At 36.1% G+C, this 17,278-nt stretch overlaps 4 protein-coding genes across 7 annotated transcripts; 3 read left to right on the top strand and 1 right to left on the bottom strand.

Annotated features, from left to right (window-relative positions):
- Positions 1-1,321: 1,321 nt before the first annotated feature.
- Positions 1,322-2,101, top strand: LOC106344328 (transcription factor SCREAM2-like). Its single transcript, XM_013783728.1, has 4 exons — positions 1,322-1,417; positions 1,510-1,716; positions 1,802-1,972; positions 2,063-2,101. The coding sequence occupies exons 1-4, from the start codon at positions 1,322-1,324 to the stop codon at positions 2,099-2,101; spliced, it is 513 nt and encodes a 170-aa protein (XP_013639182.1).
- Positions 2,102-4,305: 2,204 nt separating this feature from the next.
- LOC106344327 (nudix hydrolase 12, mitochondrial-like) lies at positions 4,306-5,227 on the top strand (the record flags this gene model as incomplete). Its single annotated transcript, XM_013783727.1, has 5 exons — positions 4,306-4,376; positions 4,502-4,625; positions 4,720-4,803; positions 4,874-5,032; positions 5,129-5,227. Coding segments are annotated over exons 1-5 (537 nt in total), but the record flags the coding sequence as incomplete, so codon positions are not given.
- A 1,371-nt stretch (positions 5,228-6,598) lies between these two features.
- LOC106293217 (nudix hydrolase 12, mitochondrial-like) lies at positions 6,599-7,947 on the top strand. 4 transcript variants are annotated; one of them, XM_013728874.1, is made up of 5 exons: positions 6,599-6,924; positions 7,027-7,135; positions 7,224-7,307; positions 7,386-7,541; positions 7,650-7,947. In XM_013728874.1, exons 1-5 carry the CDS (start codon positions 6,854-6,856, stop codon positions 7,839-7,841), a joined length of 612 nt encoding a protein of 203 aa, XP_013584328.1. In that variant the 5' UTR covers positions 6,599-6,853; the 3' UTR covers positions 7,842-7,947. The 4 variants fall into 4 exon arrangements, with proteins under 4 accessions (XP_013584328.1, XP_013584327.1, XP_013584330.1 ...); XM_013728873.1 differs by having other exon boundaries at positions 7,012-7,135; XM_013728876.1 differs by lacking the exon at positions 7,224-7,307.
- Positions 7,948-12,450: 4,503 nt separating this feature from the next.
- Positions 12,451-14,210, bottom strand: LOC106295615 (glyceraldehyde-3-phosphate dehydrogenase GAPA2, chloroplastic). The gene is made up of 5 exons (XM_013731565.1): positions 14,104-14,210; positions 13,908-14,012; positions 13,512-13,816; positions 13,170-13,414; positions 12,451-13,082 (listed from the first exon to the last, which is right to left on the bottom strand). The coding sequence occupies exons 1-5, from the start codon at positions 14,143-14,145 to the stop codon at positions 12,580-12,582; spliced, it is 1,200 nt and encodes a 399-aa protein (XP_013587019.1). The 5' UTR covers positions 14,146-14,210; the 3' UTR covers positions 12,451-12,579.
- Positions 14,211-17,278: the final 3,068 nt, after the last annotated feature.

Below are 17,278 nucleotides of genomic sequence, written 5' to 3'. Positions count from 1 at the left end.
TTTCTTATAAAATATTATTAGTTTTATAAAATATTTGTTATAAAGTGGTTTTATTGTATGATAGATTTATTCCAGTTACCAAAAAAGAATAGGAAAAGATAGATTTATTCATCAAATCGTTCTTCTTCCTTAATTTGTTTTTATTTTCTTCTTCGCTTTCTTTTCGACTCCTGCACTTTTCTTTTTTCAATTTCTTCAGATCTTTTCTTAACTTCTTCAGATCTTTTTTTTTTGAAAAAAATCAGATTTTTCTTTATGCTTTGACGTTTACTTTAATTTCTTTTAATATATTGTTTCTTTTCTTTCATTGATCATACATCCTTTGCTTTTAAATCCAATAGTTGCGTTAATTTATGGGATCTTTGGCTTCTTTTCTTCCCAACACACTCATTTTCTTGTCTTCGCCTTTTATCTATCCTTGACTTATTTTTTACTTTTCATTTGCATGTTTCAGATCTGACTTCTTGGAGAAGAACGTGGAGAACCATTTACACATCACCACCGACGCTGTTTACAATTACCATATTTGCAACTGAGCACTGTCATTTGTTCCGGCCACCACCGTTGTCATTTCTTCCACCATCGCCATTATTGTCATATCTTCTTCTACCGACATAAGTATTCTATATTTAGATTTATTATAATTTCTGTTTATTTTCGTCTGTAATATTTTAATGATTTAAAATCGTTTTATATTTTCTATTTTATTATTTTGTTAAGATTAGAATTTGGCTCAATTTAACAAAGTAGTCCAATATGTATAAGTCTCGAATATACATTTGGAGTTAATTCTTAGTGGACTGGACTTTATAAACTAAAATAATGACAACAGAAAAAATGAAAACCCAAACGGAACACAAACAAAAATAAATGAAACGCATCGTTTTTGTGAAAGGGGACAGGTGTCGCTTCTAGGATGCACGACTTTCCACGTGGCATTACAGGAGGGTCACCAACATCTTTTTATATATATAGATGTGAAAACCACCATAATAACTCTGAACTTTCATAAAAGCCAAAAAAAAAACTTAAACTCAAATTTAAGCAATTTAAATCACCAACACACAAAGATCTTCTTGGATCATTCATGGAAGACAAAGAAGGGTTAGGCGACGAGCAAATCGCTGACAACATAATCGGAGTTATCTTCGCAGCAAGAGATACGACAGCGAGTGTGCTGACGTGGACGGTGGATCCTCAAGTACTTAGCAGATAATCCAACTGTCCTAGAAGCTGTCACTGTAAGCATATTTTTCTGTAAGGACACTTAAAAGATCTCACAAAAGAGCTCTGATGAGCATAATAAGGGAAGAAGAAAGGAATGCCGGCTAAGAATCTAATGGCTGAGAGAAGAAGAAGGAAGAAGCTTAATGATAGGCTTTACATGCTCAGATCAGTTGTCCCCAGCATCAGTAAAGTGAGTAATGACTTTAAAAGAAAAAAAAATTCTTTCCTTCTTTTTTTTTCATTTTTTCAATGTTTCTTAGTGTAAGAGTTTGTTACATGCAGATGGATAGAGCATCCATACTTGGTGATACTATTGATTATCTTAAAGAGATCTTACAGAGAATCAATGATCTTCATACCAAGCTTGAATCTACTCCATCGAGCTCTTCAGGCTTAACACCGACCCCACAGACGCTACCTTGCCGTGTTAAGGAAGAGTTGTGTCCGTCTTCCTCCTCCTTGCCAAGCCCTAAAGGCCAGCAAGCAAGAGTAAAAATAAACTTCATTTGTTTGCTTGTGGAGCAAACCAGACTCTGTAATTTTTTTAAGGCTTATTTGTTTTTGTTTTAAGCAGATTGCGGTTAAGTTAAGGGAAGGAAAGGCAGTGAACATTCACATGTTCTCTGGAAGACGCCCTGGTCTTTTACTTTCCACCATGAGAGCTTTGGATGACTTAGGATTGGATGTTCAGCAGGCCATGATTAGCTGTTCCAATGGTTTTGCTTTGGATGTTTTCCGCGCTGAGGTAAACATAGTACTTTAGATGCTATGTGCTGATCATTACTAACATGTTTTGAGAGTGGTAAATAACATGCTTTTGTTTCCTAATTATCAGCAATTCCAAGAAGGCCAAGACGTGTTGCCTGAGCTATAAGTCTATAAGCCTTCAATTAACTAGTCAGCAATTTTCTTACAATTATTTTCATTTCATCAGTCTTAATCTTGTATTGCAGATGATGGTTATTAATTTAATCTGGCTTTGACAAAAAACGTGTGTCTGTGCATGCATCACTTACTCGTTACATAAAATAAACTATTTCACATGCAACAAAAATAACAAACTAGTGATTTTAATTTTCTTTAATATGCTTCCAAATACAACGTTCAACGTTCCAAATATATGAGATCATATATACGTTGAACATAAGGAGCATTCGAAAATAGAATAAAACATAAAGTAAAAGCAGACTTGGAGGAGACATGAAAACACTTGAAGATGTGTTTTACTAAACGGATAAAGACGCGCAGCATCAAGATGAGTGATGGTCGGTCCAAGTGAAATCTTAAGACGAAACTGCGAGACTCGATCCTCGATTTCCATTGTTTTGAGAGAGTCTTGAGTCGGATTAGTTCTTTCACCCTAAGTTTCAATAAGATTTTTTCTATGATGTCGTCTGGTAGTGCTGGTGGTGAAGTCGCATCCATGTCTTTCTTCTTGTCTGTTATGAAACAACACCAATGAATCCTTCTTGTTATATATCTTGTACTTGTATAAAACTAAATTTATGAGACAACTGATATTTGTAAAAATAATAACATAAATCTAAATTATAATACCGAAATAAAATTGATATGGAAGAATTGCAGAGTCAAGATAACAAATCTCTTTCCTTAAATCTTTAAACGTCTTGTAGTGTGATGTTTTTATAGTGCTCGGATTTTCGGGATACTAAGTGTTTCTGTCTTCCACACTAAAGATAAAATCTATCAAATCTTTTTATATGTTGTACTCCTAGACACCAAAAAAAAACTATAAACTCAAAAAATAAAAAATAAAAAATAAAATAAATAAAATAAAATAAAAGGACGTGAAGGATTTGGTACGAGTTGATTACTTGGTATCTATAGAATTAATTCTCACATTAATCATTTTGAAAAATATTAAGACTTACGTAACAAAGAAATTATAACTGATTTTTGTATGCTTAATTGTCCATAATAATGATATTAATATCATTAATTAAAATAAATATGATTTTTACAACAAAATTCAAAGTAGAATTTGTAACAAAAGACCTGTAGATATACCTAGAAATGGTCTTAAATCATTTTTGTCAAAAATGAGCTCCAACAGCGTTGAGATTTTAGTGTATAGTTTAAATTTGGTTGATTATATGTTTCATAATGTTATTTAATTTTTTCCCCCAAAATCAAGTTACAAAAGCTATAAAGTGGTATGAAATACTAAATTAGCGAAGATTTTCTTATTTTAATTAGCTTTTAATTATTATTTTTGACAGCAGATCTTACTAACCATTAATAGTAAAGTTAGAAAGGATATGATATAATTTAATAGAATCACTGCATGTCACATTTTATCATTTATCAGACTTAAATTTGGAGTTATCTTTGGACAATGAAAAAGCTTTGAACTAAGTTAATGACTAATTTAAATCTATTTAGTGATAAATTGTTTAAGCTTAAACTTTGTGACTAATTTATCTTATTAATTAAGCTAAATCAATTTGGTGACAAATGGCTAAGCTAAACACATTTTGACTAACCCAAAATGACTTGGAGACAAATGGCTAAAGGTTAGTAAATTTAATGACAAATGTTAAAATTAATTTATGATTAACCTTCGTAAATCTTTCATATAAATAAATATCTTATCACTCTAATACCAATATACTCACATAATAATCCTACTCAAGATAAGCTTTCACATACAAAAGTCCAGCAATACCTCAAATCCTTTGAAGTAAGTTTAGAGAGTATAATGTGGGTGTTAAAAAAAATCTTGGTTGATGCAAAACAGTCTCGTATAGTTTTATTCTGAAACTTAAATTTTTTATAAAAATATCTCATAAGAGTGATTTATTGAGTTAAGTAAACAAATCAAATCTCGACTCTAAATATTTGTCTATTTCCTTAACGGTTTTCAAACGTTTTACTACTTTATATTATTGTTTTCAACTCGTTTTTGTTTCACAATTTTCAATCTGGATTCTAGCATGCTAAGATCGTGTTTTCACTAACACTAATAAACAAGGTTAGTGAGTTTCAAGAATGTAAGAGACACATTCTCTATGTTTCTTTGATTTTGTGTCTTGAAATGTTTTTGTTGCAGATTCATCAATGTCGGTTCTTTCATCTCGGACAGGACGAGATCGTCAACGTTACGACAACAACTTCCGACTCGTTTCTGGGTAAATTTAAGAAAATCATTTCTTTTTTTTTCGAATGATGAGCAGTTTTGCAAGTTTGCAACTGTCGGAAACATATACAAAAACGAGAAAGCAAAATGGTTGATTTCTTAGTGTTTGATGAACAGATGCATTCCGTATCGTCTGATCAAAGACAAGGAACTTGAAGAAGACACAAGTGTTGACTTTGTAAACAAGCTTCAAGTTCTCATGGTTTCATCTCCTAATCGTCATGATCTTGTCTTCCCAAAGGTTTTTTTTTTTAATTTTTTTTGAAAATCTCCCTCTCTTCCTGTCTTTATAAAAACTTTTTTTTTTTTTGGTGTTATGTTACTATTATTATCAGGGAGGATGGGAAAATGATGAGACCGTTCTTGAAGCTGCTTCTCGCGAAGCCATGGAAGAAGCTGGAGTTAAAGGAATACTTAGAGTAAGTTTTCAATCTTCAAGGCAAAGTGATTCAAAAAGTTTGTTTATCATTTATTGGTCATTTGTTTCAGGAAGTTCCTTTAGGAGTTTGGGAATTTAGAAGCAAAAGTAGTATTAGTACCAATGCGGAGGATGAATCTTTTGGTGGATGCAAAGGCTATATGTTTGCATTAGAGGTAACCGAAGAACTCCAGGAATGGCCAGAACGTGGGAATCGCCAAAGAAAATGGGTAAGAAGCTCAAAATATAATAACAAGTATAAGATCGAACGAACTGATGATTACGTCATTTCATATATAAATTTGGGATTACATGAAAATTTGCAGTTGAATGTTAAAGAAGCACTAGAGCTGTGTCGGTATGAGTGGATGCAGAGAGCACTTGAAGCGTTTTTGAGAGTAATGCAAGAAGAAGAAGAAGAAGAAGAAGAAGAAAAAAGAAGAAGGAAAATAGAGAACAAAGGAAGAGACAATGCAAGATAATTCTTCAAGGTAGAGGAGAATTGATGATGTTCGTTTTAAGTTAAAATATGTATCAGTGTTTTTAATTTTAGCCTAAAATAAAACTTATCTAGATGACTCATCCATGTGAGTTTAATTGGTGTATTGGGATGGAGATGAACTTGTTCAAAATATTAGTGAAAAATCTATCCTTATTCTAATATATATTTAGAGCCAACATGATCATTTGGAAGGTAAGGAAATCTATTTGATGTTACCTACATGCTCATCATCATCATCATTGTAACAATGTGGAAAACCTTTAATTAGTTATAGCAGACAACTGTTGTTCTTTAAAGAAAAAGAGATAGTGTCAGTTACAAACCGGTTGTTTTCTGGTGGGTGATTTTGAAGAAAACAGAAACTAGAAGATCTCAAACTCATATTAGGTCACAAAGATACAAAGGGGTTAAAAAGTCTTGTTATATATCTTGTATTGAGTTGAGATTTAGAGTATAGCTAGTTTAAATTTGGTTAACTATATGTTTTTCATAATGTTATTTTAATTGTTGTCCTCAAAATCAAGTTATAAAAACTATAAAGTGATATGAAATACAAAACTAGACAAGATTTTCTAATATTAATTATTATTTCTGGCAGCAGATTCTTACATACTATTATAAAATATAACCAAAATTCACTGTTTCTTAAACCTGTGCTCATATTATTATTATTTTTGGTTTTTGACGATCGAGAAGATATATTACTCTCACATCGCGACTCATGCAGTCTGGTGAGATATCCACATGTACTATAGCCTCATTTTAGTAAAAATAAAAAACATAATAGAAGAGCAAAATACATCTCATCAACAAAACGTAACATACAAGAAACGGTTCGTGCTTCCAAATACATCAATGGAAGTACCATGCAAGTAGGGGTTTGGTAATAACAGTAAAGTTCTTAACACACATGGATTAAGGATTTATGAAACATATTATCCGACACAACTCAACTCTATAGCAACTTGTGTTAAGAGATATACTTTTTCATTGTCCGAAATACTAAAAATGGAATATAGCTCGAAACAGATTGAAAGTAGTAAATACCAATTCGGTGTCAATGTGGTCTCCTTGGAAACACATCTCAAGATAAGTTTTTGTAGCATCTATTTATCCAGAGTTATTCTCTTTATTGGAGAATATTACTATGTTGATATGAACTGTAGAAAGAAAGTCAATTATGGAATCAGATCCGTCAGTCACTTGCTTCACCTTCCTAGTAACTTCATTTTAATGATATTTTTTTTAAAAAAAATTGATTTAAATAGAGACAGTTGAATGCTCGTTGGTATACACTCCTCTCTCCCTAAAAATAGAGAGAACGTACAAACAAGAAGATTTTTTTTTTTTTTAAAGTTAATTTTGGAAAATAAAAAACGAGAGTTGTTGTTTCTCGCGAATATGAAGATGAAATGATATCCCATGATGATGATCATGTTTCTTAATAAACCCTAATAATCAAGAAGAGAGGGCTTTTCAAGAACGTAACAGACAGCATTCTCTTTTTTTTTTTGGTTTTGTGTTGAAATCTTTTGTTGCAGATTCATCAATGTCGGTTCTTTCATCTCGGACAGGACGAGATCGTCAACGTTACGACAACAACTTTCGTCTCGTTTCTGGGTACATAAAAGTCTATTCTCTTCTTCTTCTTCTTTTCATCATCATCATCATCATCATATCAATGATTTCCTAGAGTTTGATGAACAGATGCATTCCGTATAGGCTGATCAAAGACGAGGGAAGTGAAGAAGACACAAGTGTTGAATTTGTAAACAAGCTTCAACTTCTCATGGTTTCATCTCCTAATCGCCATGATCTTGTCTTCCCAAAGGTTTTTTTTAATTTCTTCTGAAAATCTCCCTCTCGTACTGTCTTTATGAAAACTCTTTTGGTTGTTGTGTATGTTATACTATTATCAGGGAGGATGGGAAGATGATGAGACAGTTCTTGAAGCTGCTTCTCGTGAAGCCATGGAAGAGGCTGGAGTTAAAGGAAGCCTTAGAGTAAGTTTCTTAAAACTGTTTAAAACAAAGAGATTGAGAAAGTTTTGTTTGTCATTTTGTTTGGTCATTTGTTTTCAGGAAGTTCCTTTAGGAGTTTGGGAATTTAGAAGCAAAAGTAGTAGTTGTAATGAGGAGGATGAATGCTTTGGTGGATGCAAAGGATATATGTTTGCGTTAGAGGTAACCGAAGAACTAGAGGAATGGCCGGAACGTGAGAATCGTGAGAGGAAATGGGTAATTTAAAAATGCTCAAAACATAATAATAACAAGTTTAAAAATCGAATAAACTGATGATTCTTTCTTTTCATATAGTATAACTTTGGGAAATTAAAAATGTTGCAGTTGAATGTTAAAGAAGCATTAGAGCTGTGTCGGTATGAGTGGATGCAGAGAGCACTTGAAGAGTTTATAAGAGTAATGCAAGAAGAAGAAGAAGAAATAAAATTGAGAACAGAGGAAGAGACAGTGCAGGATGATTCTTCAAAGCTAGAGGAGTGTCAAATAGATCCTTGTTATTGTTTTGTAGTTAATTAGTTCTTTTTCAATCTTTATTTTTAGCTTTTGGATTCAGTTGAAAAGCGGCTTCTAATACTAATGTAAACAAGTTGAAACATAAAAAGCAAACATGACTTCAGTTGCATGTGATATAACATAATCTTAAACTTTGTCTGGAATTTTGATCCCTTTGTCTGTTTAGTGATAGAGATAGACTTGTGTCTTCATATGCTATTTGGACACCAAGTGAAAAAAAAAGAGACAAATAAGAGACACCAAAGAGAAATCAACTAATCACACACAGATTAATGCTTAAGGATTGACTTTAAATCAACTGAATTTCCCTTGAAATCCAAATCCCAAAACATATTTCACATGTTCTCTCATTGAAACTTTAGTTTGGTTATCTCCGAATATTGTGAAACATGTTGAAATCAATATAAGGTTAAGAGAAGGATGTATATGTTGGAAAAACTTTTTTTTGGAACGAGACATGAGAGACATGAGAGACGACGGCGACAGCGTTTCTCCACCAGCGCTTAGCGAGGCAACGGCGAAGGGGATTGAACCAGATCCACCCGATGACCGCTCTCGCGTCAGCCCTCCCTTGGCTGTGGGGACAGGCCCAGTTGGGAATCGGGGTAGGGTTTCCTATTCTTCGGTTCTTGTGGAGAGCTCGGCGGGGCCGGCCCTGAACCCTAATTTTGTTCTGAAAGATGGTGTGGCCGCAGTCGGTATTCCTGCAGAGCTTCTGGAGGATTCTGAACCCCTATGGAAGTGTTGTTTGGTAGGGTACTTTATGAATGAAACGCCTCATATTGGTACGATTCACACTACTGTTAATCGGATTTGGGACCAGCCAGGAAGGAAATCAAGGATTGATGTTCAGTTTATTGGAAAGACAACGGTTTTGTTCAGGATTGAGGATGCAGGAACGAGAAGCGGAGTTCTGAGTAGGAATTTTTGGCATATTTCTGAGGTTCCGTTGATGGTGGGGGTTTGGACTCCCGAGACTGCAAGCTCTCCTCCGGACCTCTCCGCGATGCCCCTTTGGGTTGATTTAGCAAATGTTCCAGGGTACCTTTATTCAAAAAAGGGGCTCAGTTTCCTGTCGCGCACTGCAGGAAAGTTCATTAAACTCCATCCGCACACTGAAAGATGTATACGTTTGGATGTTGCTCGCGTCTTGGTGGAACTAGATTTGACCAAACCTTTACCAAGCAAGATCAGTTTTAAAGACCAAAAAGGCATTGACACCCTTGTCTCCATCACCTACCCTTGGCTTCCTCCTCGGTGTAGTGTGTGTGCTAAGTGGGGACACAATGAGCAGAACTGTCTGGGGATTAAGAATTCGAATCCTAAGCCCCAGCAGGAAGGGAACGGGGGGGGAGGCGCCAAGTGACAGTGTGGTGTTGGAGGGTTTCTCCTCGAAAGATGTCCCTGATGCTTCTGGTGCAGTGATCATGTCTACACTGATGACAGAGCTTGAGCTGTTGTCTGCAAAAGATAATTTATCGGCTGTCTCGCCTCACAAGGTGTTGGGTCATGATGAGCGTAATGTGGAGGAGACTGTGGAAGTAGTCCAGGGGGACTTGGTTGCGCCCCTGAGTGTGGCTATGTCACAGGCTAGGGAAGGAACAAACCAATTTCAATGTGTTTCTCCAAACGGGTTCCATGTGCTTCAAGATTTACGCGAGGAGGGTGAGATTGATAGTGAAGATGAGGAAGTGTTGGGGAGAGATGTTGCGGTTAATGGGGAGGAAAGCAGAGAGGAAATAGAGCATGTTGCTCATAACACTGAGGAGTTTCCAGTTTCACGTGAGGAGGCTCCGGAATCTGTTCTGATAACCTTACAGAGACATGGTAGTTCTCAGCGTAACCGTGGTAGAGGTCTGAAGAAAGTGTTTGCTAACTCAAGGAGTATGGTACAAGCAGCGACTCTACATCAGAAGGGACCTCATCAAGTTAAGAAAGCTTCCACCCGAAAGCTCTGATGTCGTCCATTTTCGCTTAGAACATGCGTGGGTTCAATATGCCACGCAAACAAAAGGCAGTCAGACAATGGGTTAGAGCTGCAAAGCTGTCTATTGGATGTCTGTTAGAAACAAAGGTGAAGGTTGGAAATTTCCAGAAGGTGTTTGATCTGACTTTTCCAGGATGGGGATATTTACACAATTATTCTCATCATGGTTTGGGAAGGATTTGGGTGTGTTGGTCTGATGAAGTTGAGGTGTGCCATGTTTTCACCAGTGCACAGATGATTACAGCATGGGTAAAGTACAAGAGTTCGGGTGATACTTTTTTGTGCACTTTTGTCTATGCATCAAATTGTGCTATTGAGAGAAGGCAACTTTGGAAGGAGATGGAGTGGGTTAGTAGTGCAGTGGCGGGTACTACTAATCCTTGGATTATACATGGTGATTTCAATGTCGCTAGATGTCCGAATTCAGGCCGATTGCATGTTGCAATGTAACCTATAAAGTCATATCCAAAATAATTGCTTCCAGGCTCAAAGCTACGCTTCCGGAAGCCATTGAGCTAAACCAGTGTGCGTTTGTAGAGGGACGACTGCTACTGGAGAACGTCCTACTAGCTACTGAGCTTGTCAAGGACTACCATAAGCCATCGATCTCATCTCGCGCAACAATAAAACTGGACATATCTAAAGCTTTTGACACAGTTAGTTGGTCGTTCATTGAAGATACTCTGCGTGCCATGCGGTACCCGGATATGTTTGTTGCCTGGATTATGCGTTGTATCGACACAGCGGCGTTCTCGGTCTCCGTAAATGGGGAGCTTGAGGGCTTCTTTGCCAGTAGCAGGGGGATTAGACAGGGATGCTCATTGTCTCCATATCTCTACGTCATCATTAGTAATGTGCTATCGAAGCTTCTAAACAAGGCGGCCGGGGAAGATCTTATTGGCTATCATCCTCAGTGTAAAGATGTGAATTTGTCCCATCTGAGTTTTGCGGACGACATTGTTGTGTTCACAAATGGCTCACCCTCATCACTTCGTCACACTCTCTCTGTCTTCCAGCAGTTCGGGGATTTATCAGGGCTGAGAATCAACATCGCAAAGTCTACGGTGTTTGCAGCTGGCCGGGAGAAACATGCTTTGGAAAATGAAGCAGCAGTGGTGGGGCTGTTGATCTCTGCATTGCCTATTAAGTATTTGGGCCTTCCTCTCACCTCTAAAATCATGTCTAAGAATGATTATGAGCCTTTAATATCAAAGGTTAGGAAACGCTTTCTCTCCTGGACAAGTAAAGCTCTTTCCTACGCAGGTAGGCTTCAGCTCATTAAGTCAGTAATTGCGAGTATGACCAACTTTTGGTGTGCTGCTTTCTGCCTTCCTCAAGCATGTATTGAGGAAATAGAAAGTATGTGCTCGGCTTTCCTATGGAGTGGCTCGCCCCATGATTCCTCCAAGGCCAAAATCGCCTGGGAAGAAGTGTGCTACCCGTATGCAGAATGTGGTTTGGGTATACGACGGGTGCGTGAAGTTAGTACTGTGCTCATGCTAAAGCTTATTTGGAGGTTGTTCTCGTGCACCTCTTCTCTGTGGGGAGACTGGGTGAAGAAATATCTTTTGAGAGGGGAGACATTCTGGGATGCAAAGGATACAGGGCTGGGATCATGGGTTTGGAGGAAACTGTTGCGGCTTAAACCTTTGGTGAAAGGCTTTCTAAGAATGGATATTAAGGATGGATGCAGTGTGAGGTTCTGGACTGATATATGGCACCCACTAGGCCGCCTGATTGAGATCACAGGAGAGGTCGGTACGCAAAAGCTTGGTATAGCAAGGGAGTCAAAAATCTGTGAGGTCTTGCGTGATGGTGTGTGGAGGTTTAGAAGCTGTCGTGATCGACACATTAGAGATGTAGTTCTGAGTGTCTCCGGCCTTCCGCTATCTCTATCAGCAGTGTCTGATGGTGTGTTGTGGAAGTATGGAGAAGATAACTATAAAGATGTGTTTATAGCGTCGGAGGTCTGGCAACAGCTACGTGGGCGAAAGGAGGAAGTAAGGTGGAGCAAGCTAATCTGGTTTCCCCAAGGAGTTCCTCGCTATGCATTTATAACCTGGTTGGCCATTAGAGACAGACTAGCTACGGGTCATCGTACTAGACAATGGGGGCATGTGCAGTGGTGTGTTTACTGTGGTGAGCCGGATGAGACAAGAGACCATCTTTTTTTCGCTTGTCCATATACTTTCACACTCTGGTTACAGGTTGTAGGCAATCTGTTTGGTTCAGACCCCGACCCGGACTGGGAAATCACGCTGCAAAGTATGCTTTTGGGTTCTTATGACCGGCTTACTTCTATCTTACTGCGTCTGGCCCTGCAAACCTCCGTTTACTTCATATGGAGGGAGCGGAACGACCGGCGACACAACGGGGACGGGGAAAACTGTAGATCAGCTGGCTCGGCTAATTGATAAGTCAATAAGGAATAGGATTACTGCTACAAACTACCGCTCGAATCAAAAGCTATATGGACTGATGCAGAGATGGTTTAGTGCTCATCTATAGTCTAGAGTTATATGCAGTAGCCTTTCATAGTCTAAAAGCTCATTCTTTGTACATATATTCCTTTAAAGTTGATCAATAAATTTAACATTTCATAAAAAAAAAAAAAAGGAGGATGTATATGTTTGAATATAAAGTTTATTACTATAAAATTGCAAAGCACAAATACATAAACTCGGGAACTACAATTATACATTCCGAATCATATAACAGTAATAAAAAATGGAGCAGACATCAAAAGTTGAGTCTTCACTTCCAGTTATTGGCAACAATGTCAGCCAAATCAACAACTCTCTGAGAGTAACCCCATTCGTTATCATACCAAGCAATCACTTTAACCATATCATCTCCCATAACCATGGTCAGAGAAGAATCAATGGTGGAGGACACATCAGAGCACCTGAAGTCAACAGAGACAAGAGGCTCATCGCAGACATCGAGTATACCTTTAAGCTCTTTCTCAGCTGCATCCCTGAAAGCAGCGTTAACCTCTTCAGCAAAAGTCTTCTTGGAGACCTGCACAACTAAGTCAACCACCGAGACGTTGGGAGTTGGCACACGCAACGCGATTCCATTGAGTTTCCCTTTGAGGTTAGGGAGCACTAGCGCCACGGCCTTAGCTGCTCCTGTAGATGTTGGAACGATGTTCAAAGCCGCTGCTCTTGCTCTCCTTAGATCACGGTGGCTAGCATCTAGCAGCCTTTGGTCACCAGTGTATGAGTGAGTAGTTGTCATTGTACCCTTTATGATCCCTGCCATGTTTATACAACACAAATAAGTAAAAAGATTAGTTTAATTTACATTCTGTAAGCATTACTATGGCTAATGATGATGCTTACCGAACTTCTGGTCAAGAACCTTGACGAATGGTGCGAGACAGTTAGTGGTACAAGAAGCATTGCTGATGATTGTGTCTTCATGGCTGTAAAGTTCAGCATTGACACCAACGACATAGGTAGGGATATCACCTTTACCAGGTGCAGTGATTAGAACCTTCTTGGCTCCAGCTTGAATGTGCTTTCCAGCACCTTCTCTGTCTACAAACACTCCGGTTCCTTCGATGACCAAGTCAATGCCTAGTTCCCTAACCATCATCACCAGATACGTTCATAAAAGTTTTAGATCAATTTGAAAAAAAATCAAACAATCTTTTAAGTGTTGTTTTTTTTTGTTTGACTTACCCCCAGGGGAGGTTGGATGGGTTACGGTCAGAAACAATCTTGATGATCTTTCCATCAACGGAGAGAGCGGAGTCTCCTGAAGGCTTGACATCAGCATCGAAGATTCCAAGAGTGGAGTCGTATTTGAGGAGATGCGTTGCTTGTTTGACACCACCAGTGTCGTTAATGGCGATAACATCGAGAGGAGAGTCTTTACGACCGTGCCAGCATCTCAAGAAGTTCCTGCCGATCCTACCGAATCCATTGATGGCTACCTTTAGCTTGGCCTCGGTCACTCCTTTCCTGTATCCACCATTGCTTCCCATCTACAACACAGAAAATAACAACATGTACTTGGTTCATAAAGATGCACACAAGAGACATAACACAGAAGAAACCAAGAAGAAAGGAACTCACTGCAGAAGTTTGGAAGCTGACGAAGGAAACAAACTCATCGGAAGAAGACTTCTTGCCGAAGGGAAGAGCAGAGGAGTTTCGAAGTCCTGAGAAGTCAGAGAAACCCTGAAATGTAAAAACATATAGAGTATCAGATCATGATGATGTAACTAATGAAGTGCAGTAAGATGATAAGGAAGGCAAAATGAAACAAAACCTGAAGAGATGGTTTGGCCACAGAGAAACTAGCCGAAGCCATGGCTACCAGAGAGAGAGAGAGAAGCTGTATAAACTGTAGCAGCAGAAAAAATGAGGACAGAAAGCAATGTTGAAGGCAGAGATAAGTAATATAGGAAAGAGAATTGCTGAGTTGGAGGCAAAGAAGATGAGATTCTGGATAGCTTTGTCATTCGTTTGTATGGTTGTGATTGATCACTCTCTTCCCTCTTCACGTTTTGTATGATTCACTGATCTTTTCTCTTCACTTGGGCTTCACTCAAGTGGGCTTCTCCATCATGTGGTCACATTTGCACAGCATTTGGCTTCTTCTCATCTTGCCACATACATTCTTAGGACCATTGAAAAGTCACAAACTGAATTTTCTCTGACACTCTTTCCTGCAGATAAAAATCTCAGACGCAAAATTTTTGTGTGGAAGCCAATCATATGGTCGATCACCTTGTTGCTTAGACCTCACAAGTACCAACCATAGTAAGCTTTTATTAAGGAGGTGATGGATGATCAATCTCAACACATAAACTCGATTCAATGAAACGCGACATACCAAGAGAAACCACCCTTCCCAGTTTTAAACTTGGCAGATTTACAACACTGGAGCTGATGCTTCTACCGCCTAGTTGCAGGCAGGGCCGGCTCACGGGGGACAACGGTGAGACCCTTCCGCACGCAAGCCCGTGTCCCCGTATAATAATAATTAAAGAGTCCAATTTTTTTATAAATCTATATTTTTATATATAAAAAATTATAAATATAATAAATAAAATTGAAAAAAAACCAAAATTATTTGATAGGTATATAATTTTATTTTCACTACAAATATATACAAAATATTACATATTAAATTTTAAATATATTTTAAACATTGTCTGTATATAAATTTTAGAGGACAAATTTTTTTTTTGTCCTAGGATCCCTAAGAATGTTGAGCCAGCCCAGGATAACTTAATCAAATGAGATTTGTAGTTTAACTTTGGAATCCCATTGGATTAATCAAATAGAGAACTAAACATAGTTTACTCACAATATTTAGATACACACTTCCCATGGATCAGACTAAAGAGAGAAAAGAGTGATGAGCAAAATTCAAGACTAAAGTATCAAACTTTCTTATCAACAAACCATATATCAATAAGAGTCAATGCAAGCTTTGCATAGTGAATAAAGTAAAGAGATCAAACAGATTCATTTATACCATTGGAGAAAACTCAGTGCAAGCTTTACATGTTGAGGATAGTAACAAGAACATTTTAACTTGTACATACTTAAAATGTATATACATAATTTGTAATTTTAATGGACCATATTCTAAAAAAATATTATTTTATTATCTTATCGATTTGTGTTACATTTTGAAACGGTCCAACTTGGAACTGAAATTTTTTATTAATTTATAAAAAAATTATTGTATCTATAATTTGAAATTCAATGCAACAATTTGTTGTAAATTATTAATCTCTAACCTTATTACGTATTTTTAGGCAGAATAAACTAATGTTTTAATTATTTTTTTCTTAAACAACATCTAAGGATTGTGAACACGTTTTTTTTACATTTGCATGAACCATTTTATGATACTGTTGGATGCACGCAAATGAGACTTAGAAATTAAGACTTCCAATAAAGTTGATGTGATTTTACCAAACTTTTTAAAAGATTTCAATGCTTAAAATAGTATAGATATAGTTATTAGTTAAAGCAATCTTCTTATTTCAGATCTCCTTAAAATAAAATCGTCTGAGTATTATTGATCAGTTCACGAGACAATCTTAGTGCATTCTTTAATCAAATAAGATTTGTAGTTTAACTTTGGAATCCCATTGGACTAATCAAATAGAAAACTAAACATAGTTTACTCACAATATTTAGATACACACTTCCCATGGATCAGACTAAAGAGAGAAAACAGCGATGAGCAAAATTCAAGACTAAAGTATCAAATTTTCTTATCAACAAACAATTCACTATGCAAGCTTTGCATAGTGAATAAAGTAAAGAGATCAAGCAGATTCATTTATAAGATTGGAGAACACTCAGTGCAAGCTTTACATCTTGAGGATAGTAACAAGAGCATTTTAACTTGTACATATATAAAATGTATATACATAATTTATAATTTTAATGGACCATATTTACGTAGGTTTTTCTAAAAAAGTATTATTTTATTATCTTATCGAATTGTGTTACATTTTGAAACGGTGGAACCAGAATTTTTTTCCATTAATTTATCGAGTATTAATTTATATTTTTTTATTGTATATATAATTTGAAATTTAATGCAACAATTTGTTATAAATTATTTATCTCTAACCTTATTACGTATTTTTAAGGCAGAATAACTAATATTTCAATTATTATTTTCTTAAAGAACATCAAAGGATTGTGAACATGTTTTTTTTACATTTGCATGAACCATTTTATGATACTGTTGGATGCATGCAAATGAGACTTAGAAATTAAGACTTCCAATAAAGTTGACACGATTTTACCATACTTTTTATAAGATTTCAATGCTTAAAATAATATATCTATCTTATTAAAACTCAAGTACAAAATTTGAGTGTTTGGAGACTTGAATAGGACTATTAAAAAATTTGGAGTGTTTGGAAACATGAATTGTAGTCTTTTAAAAAATTAATTTTGTTTGGAAACAAGGATAATAGTATTAAGAAAAAAAATAAAGGGCTTATGTTATTAAGAAAAATTAAAAGTCCATCATATTATAAGAAACTATCTATCTGGCCCAGATTTAAAATATACGAAAATGGGTCAATCTAATTGCCTAAAACTTTTTCTTTTCTAAACTAACCATAAAACAAAATTTAAAATTTATACACATATTTCAAATCAAAATAATAATTTAAATTTGATTTATATCAAAAATTGATTAAAAAATAATACATATATTCAAAAATGGATTATACCAACTCAAATTATGATTTTTATATTTCATATTAAGTTTTAATAAGATAGATATATGTAATTATTTATATGATGGTACGTATAAAATACTATTAATTATATGATTACTTATATGATGGTACGTATAAAATACGATTAATTATATGATGACAGTATACGATATATAATAATGAATAGGGATGGGATTTCGGGCACCAATACGGGTTTGGTTCTGATCGGTTTGTGTTTAGGGT

This window comes from Brassica oleracea, chromosome C5 (genome assembly GCF_000695525.1).
Source record: "Brassica oleracea var. oleracea cultivar TO1000 chromosome C5, BOL, whole genome shotgun sequence".
In the NCBI taxonomy this organism is placed as follows: domain Eukaryota; kingdom Viridiplantae; phylum Streptophyta; class Magnoliopsida; order Brassicales; family Brassicaceae; genus Brassica; species Brassica oleracea.
Note: the sequence above shows the minus strand (reverse complement) of the source record. Positions and strands in the feature narration are given on the sequence as shown.

Excerpts from the sequence above, each read along its gene's own strand:
- LOC106295615 (XM_013731565.1), bottom strand. The coding sequence starts at position 14,145 with ATGGCTTCGGCTAGTTTCTCTGTGGCCAAACCATCTCTTCAG. Across the intron at positions 14,013-14,103 it reads TGGCCAAACCATCTCTTCAG|GGTTTCTCTGACTTCTCAGG; the intron begins GTTTTGTTTCAT and ends TTTACATTTCAG. Across the intron at positions 13,083-13,169 it reads GGTTCTTGACCAGAAGTTCG|GGATCATAAAGGGTACAATG; the intron begins GTAAGCATCATC and ends TAAACATGGCAG.
- LOC106344328 (XM_013783728.1), top strand. The coding sequence starts at position 1,322 with ATGCCGGCTAAGAATCTAATGGCTGAGAGAAGAAGAAGGAAGAAGCTT. Across the intron at positions 1,717-1,801 it reads CTAAAGGCCAGCAAGCAAGA|ATTGCGGTTAAGTTAAGGGA; the intron begins GTAAAAATAAAC and ends TGTTTTAAGCAG. Across the intron at positions 1,973-2,062 it reads TGGATGTTTTCCGCGCTGAG|CAATTCCAAGAAGGCCAAGA; the intron begins GTAAACATAGTA and ends CCTAATTATCAG.
- LOC106293217 (XM_013728873.1), top strand. The coding sequence starts at position 6,854 with ATGTCGGTTCTTTCATCTCGGACAGGACGAGATCGTCAACGTTACGAC. Across the intron at positions 7,308-7,385 it reads GAGTTAAAGGAAGCCTTAGA|GAAGTTCCTTTAGGAGTTTG; the intron begins GTAAGTTTCTTA and ends ATTTGTTTTCAG. Across the intron at positions 7,542-7,649 it reads AGAATCGTGAGAGGAAATGG|TTGAATGTTAAAGAAGCATT; the intron begins GTAATTTAAAAA and ends AAAATGTTGCAG.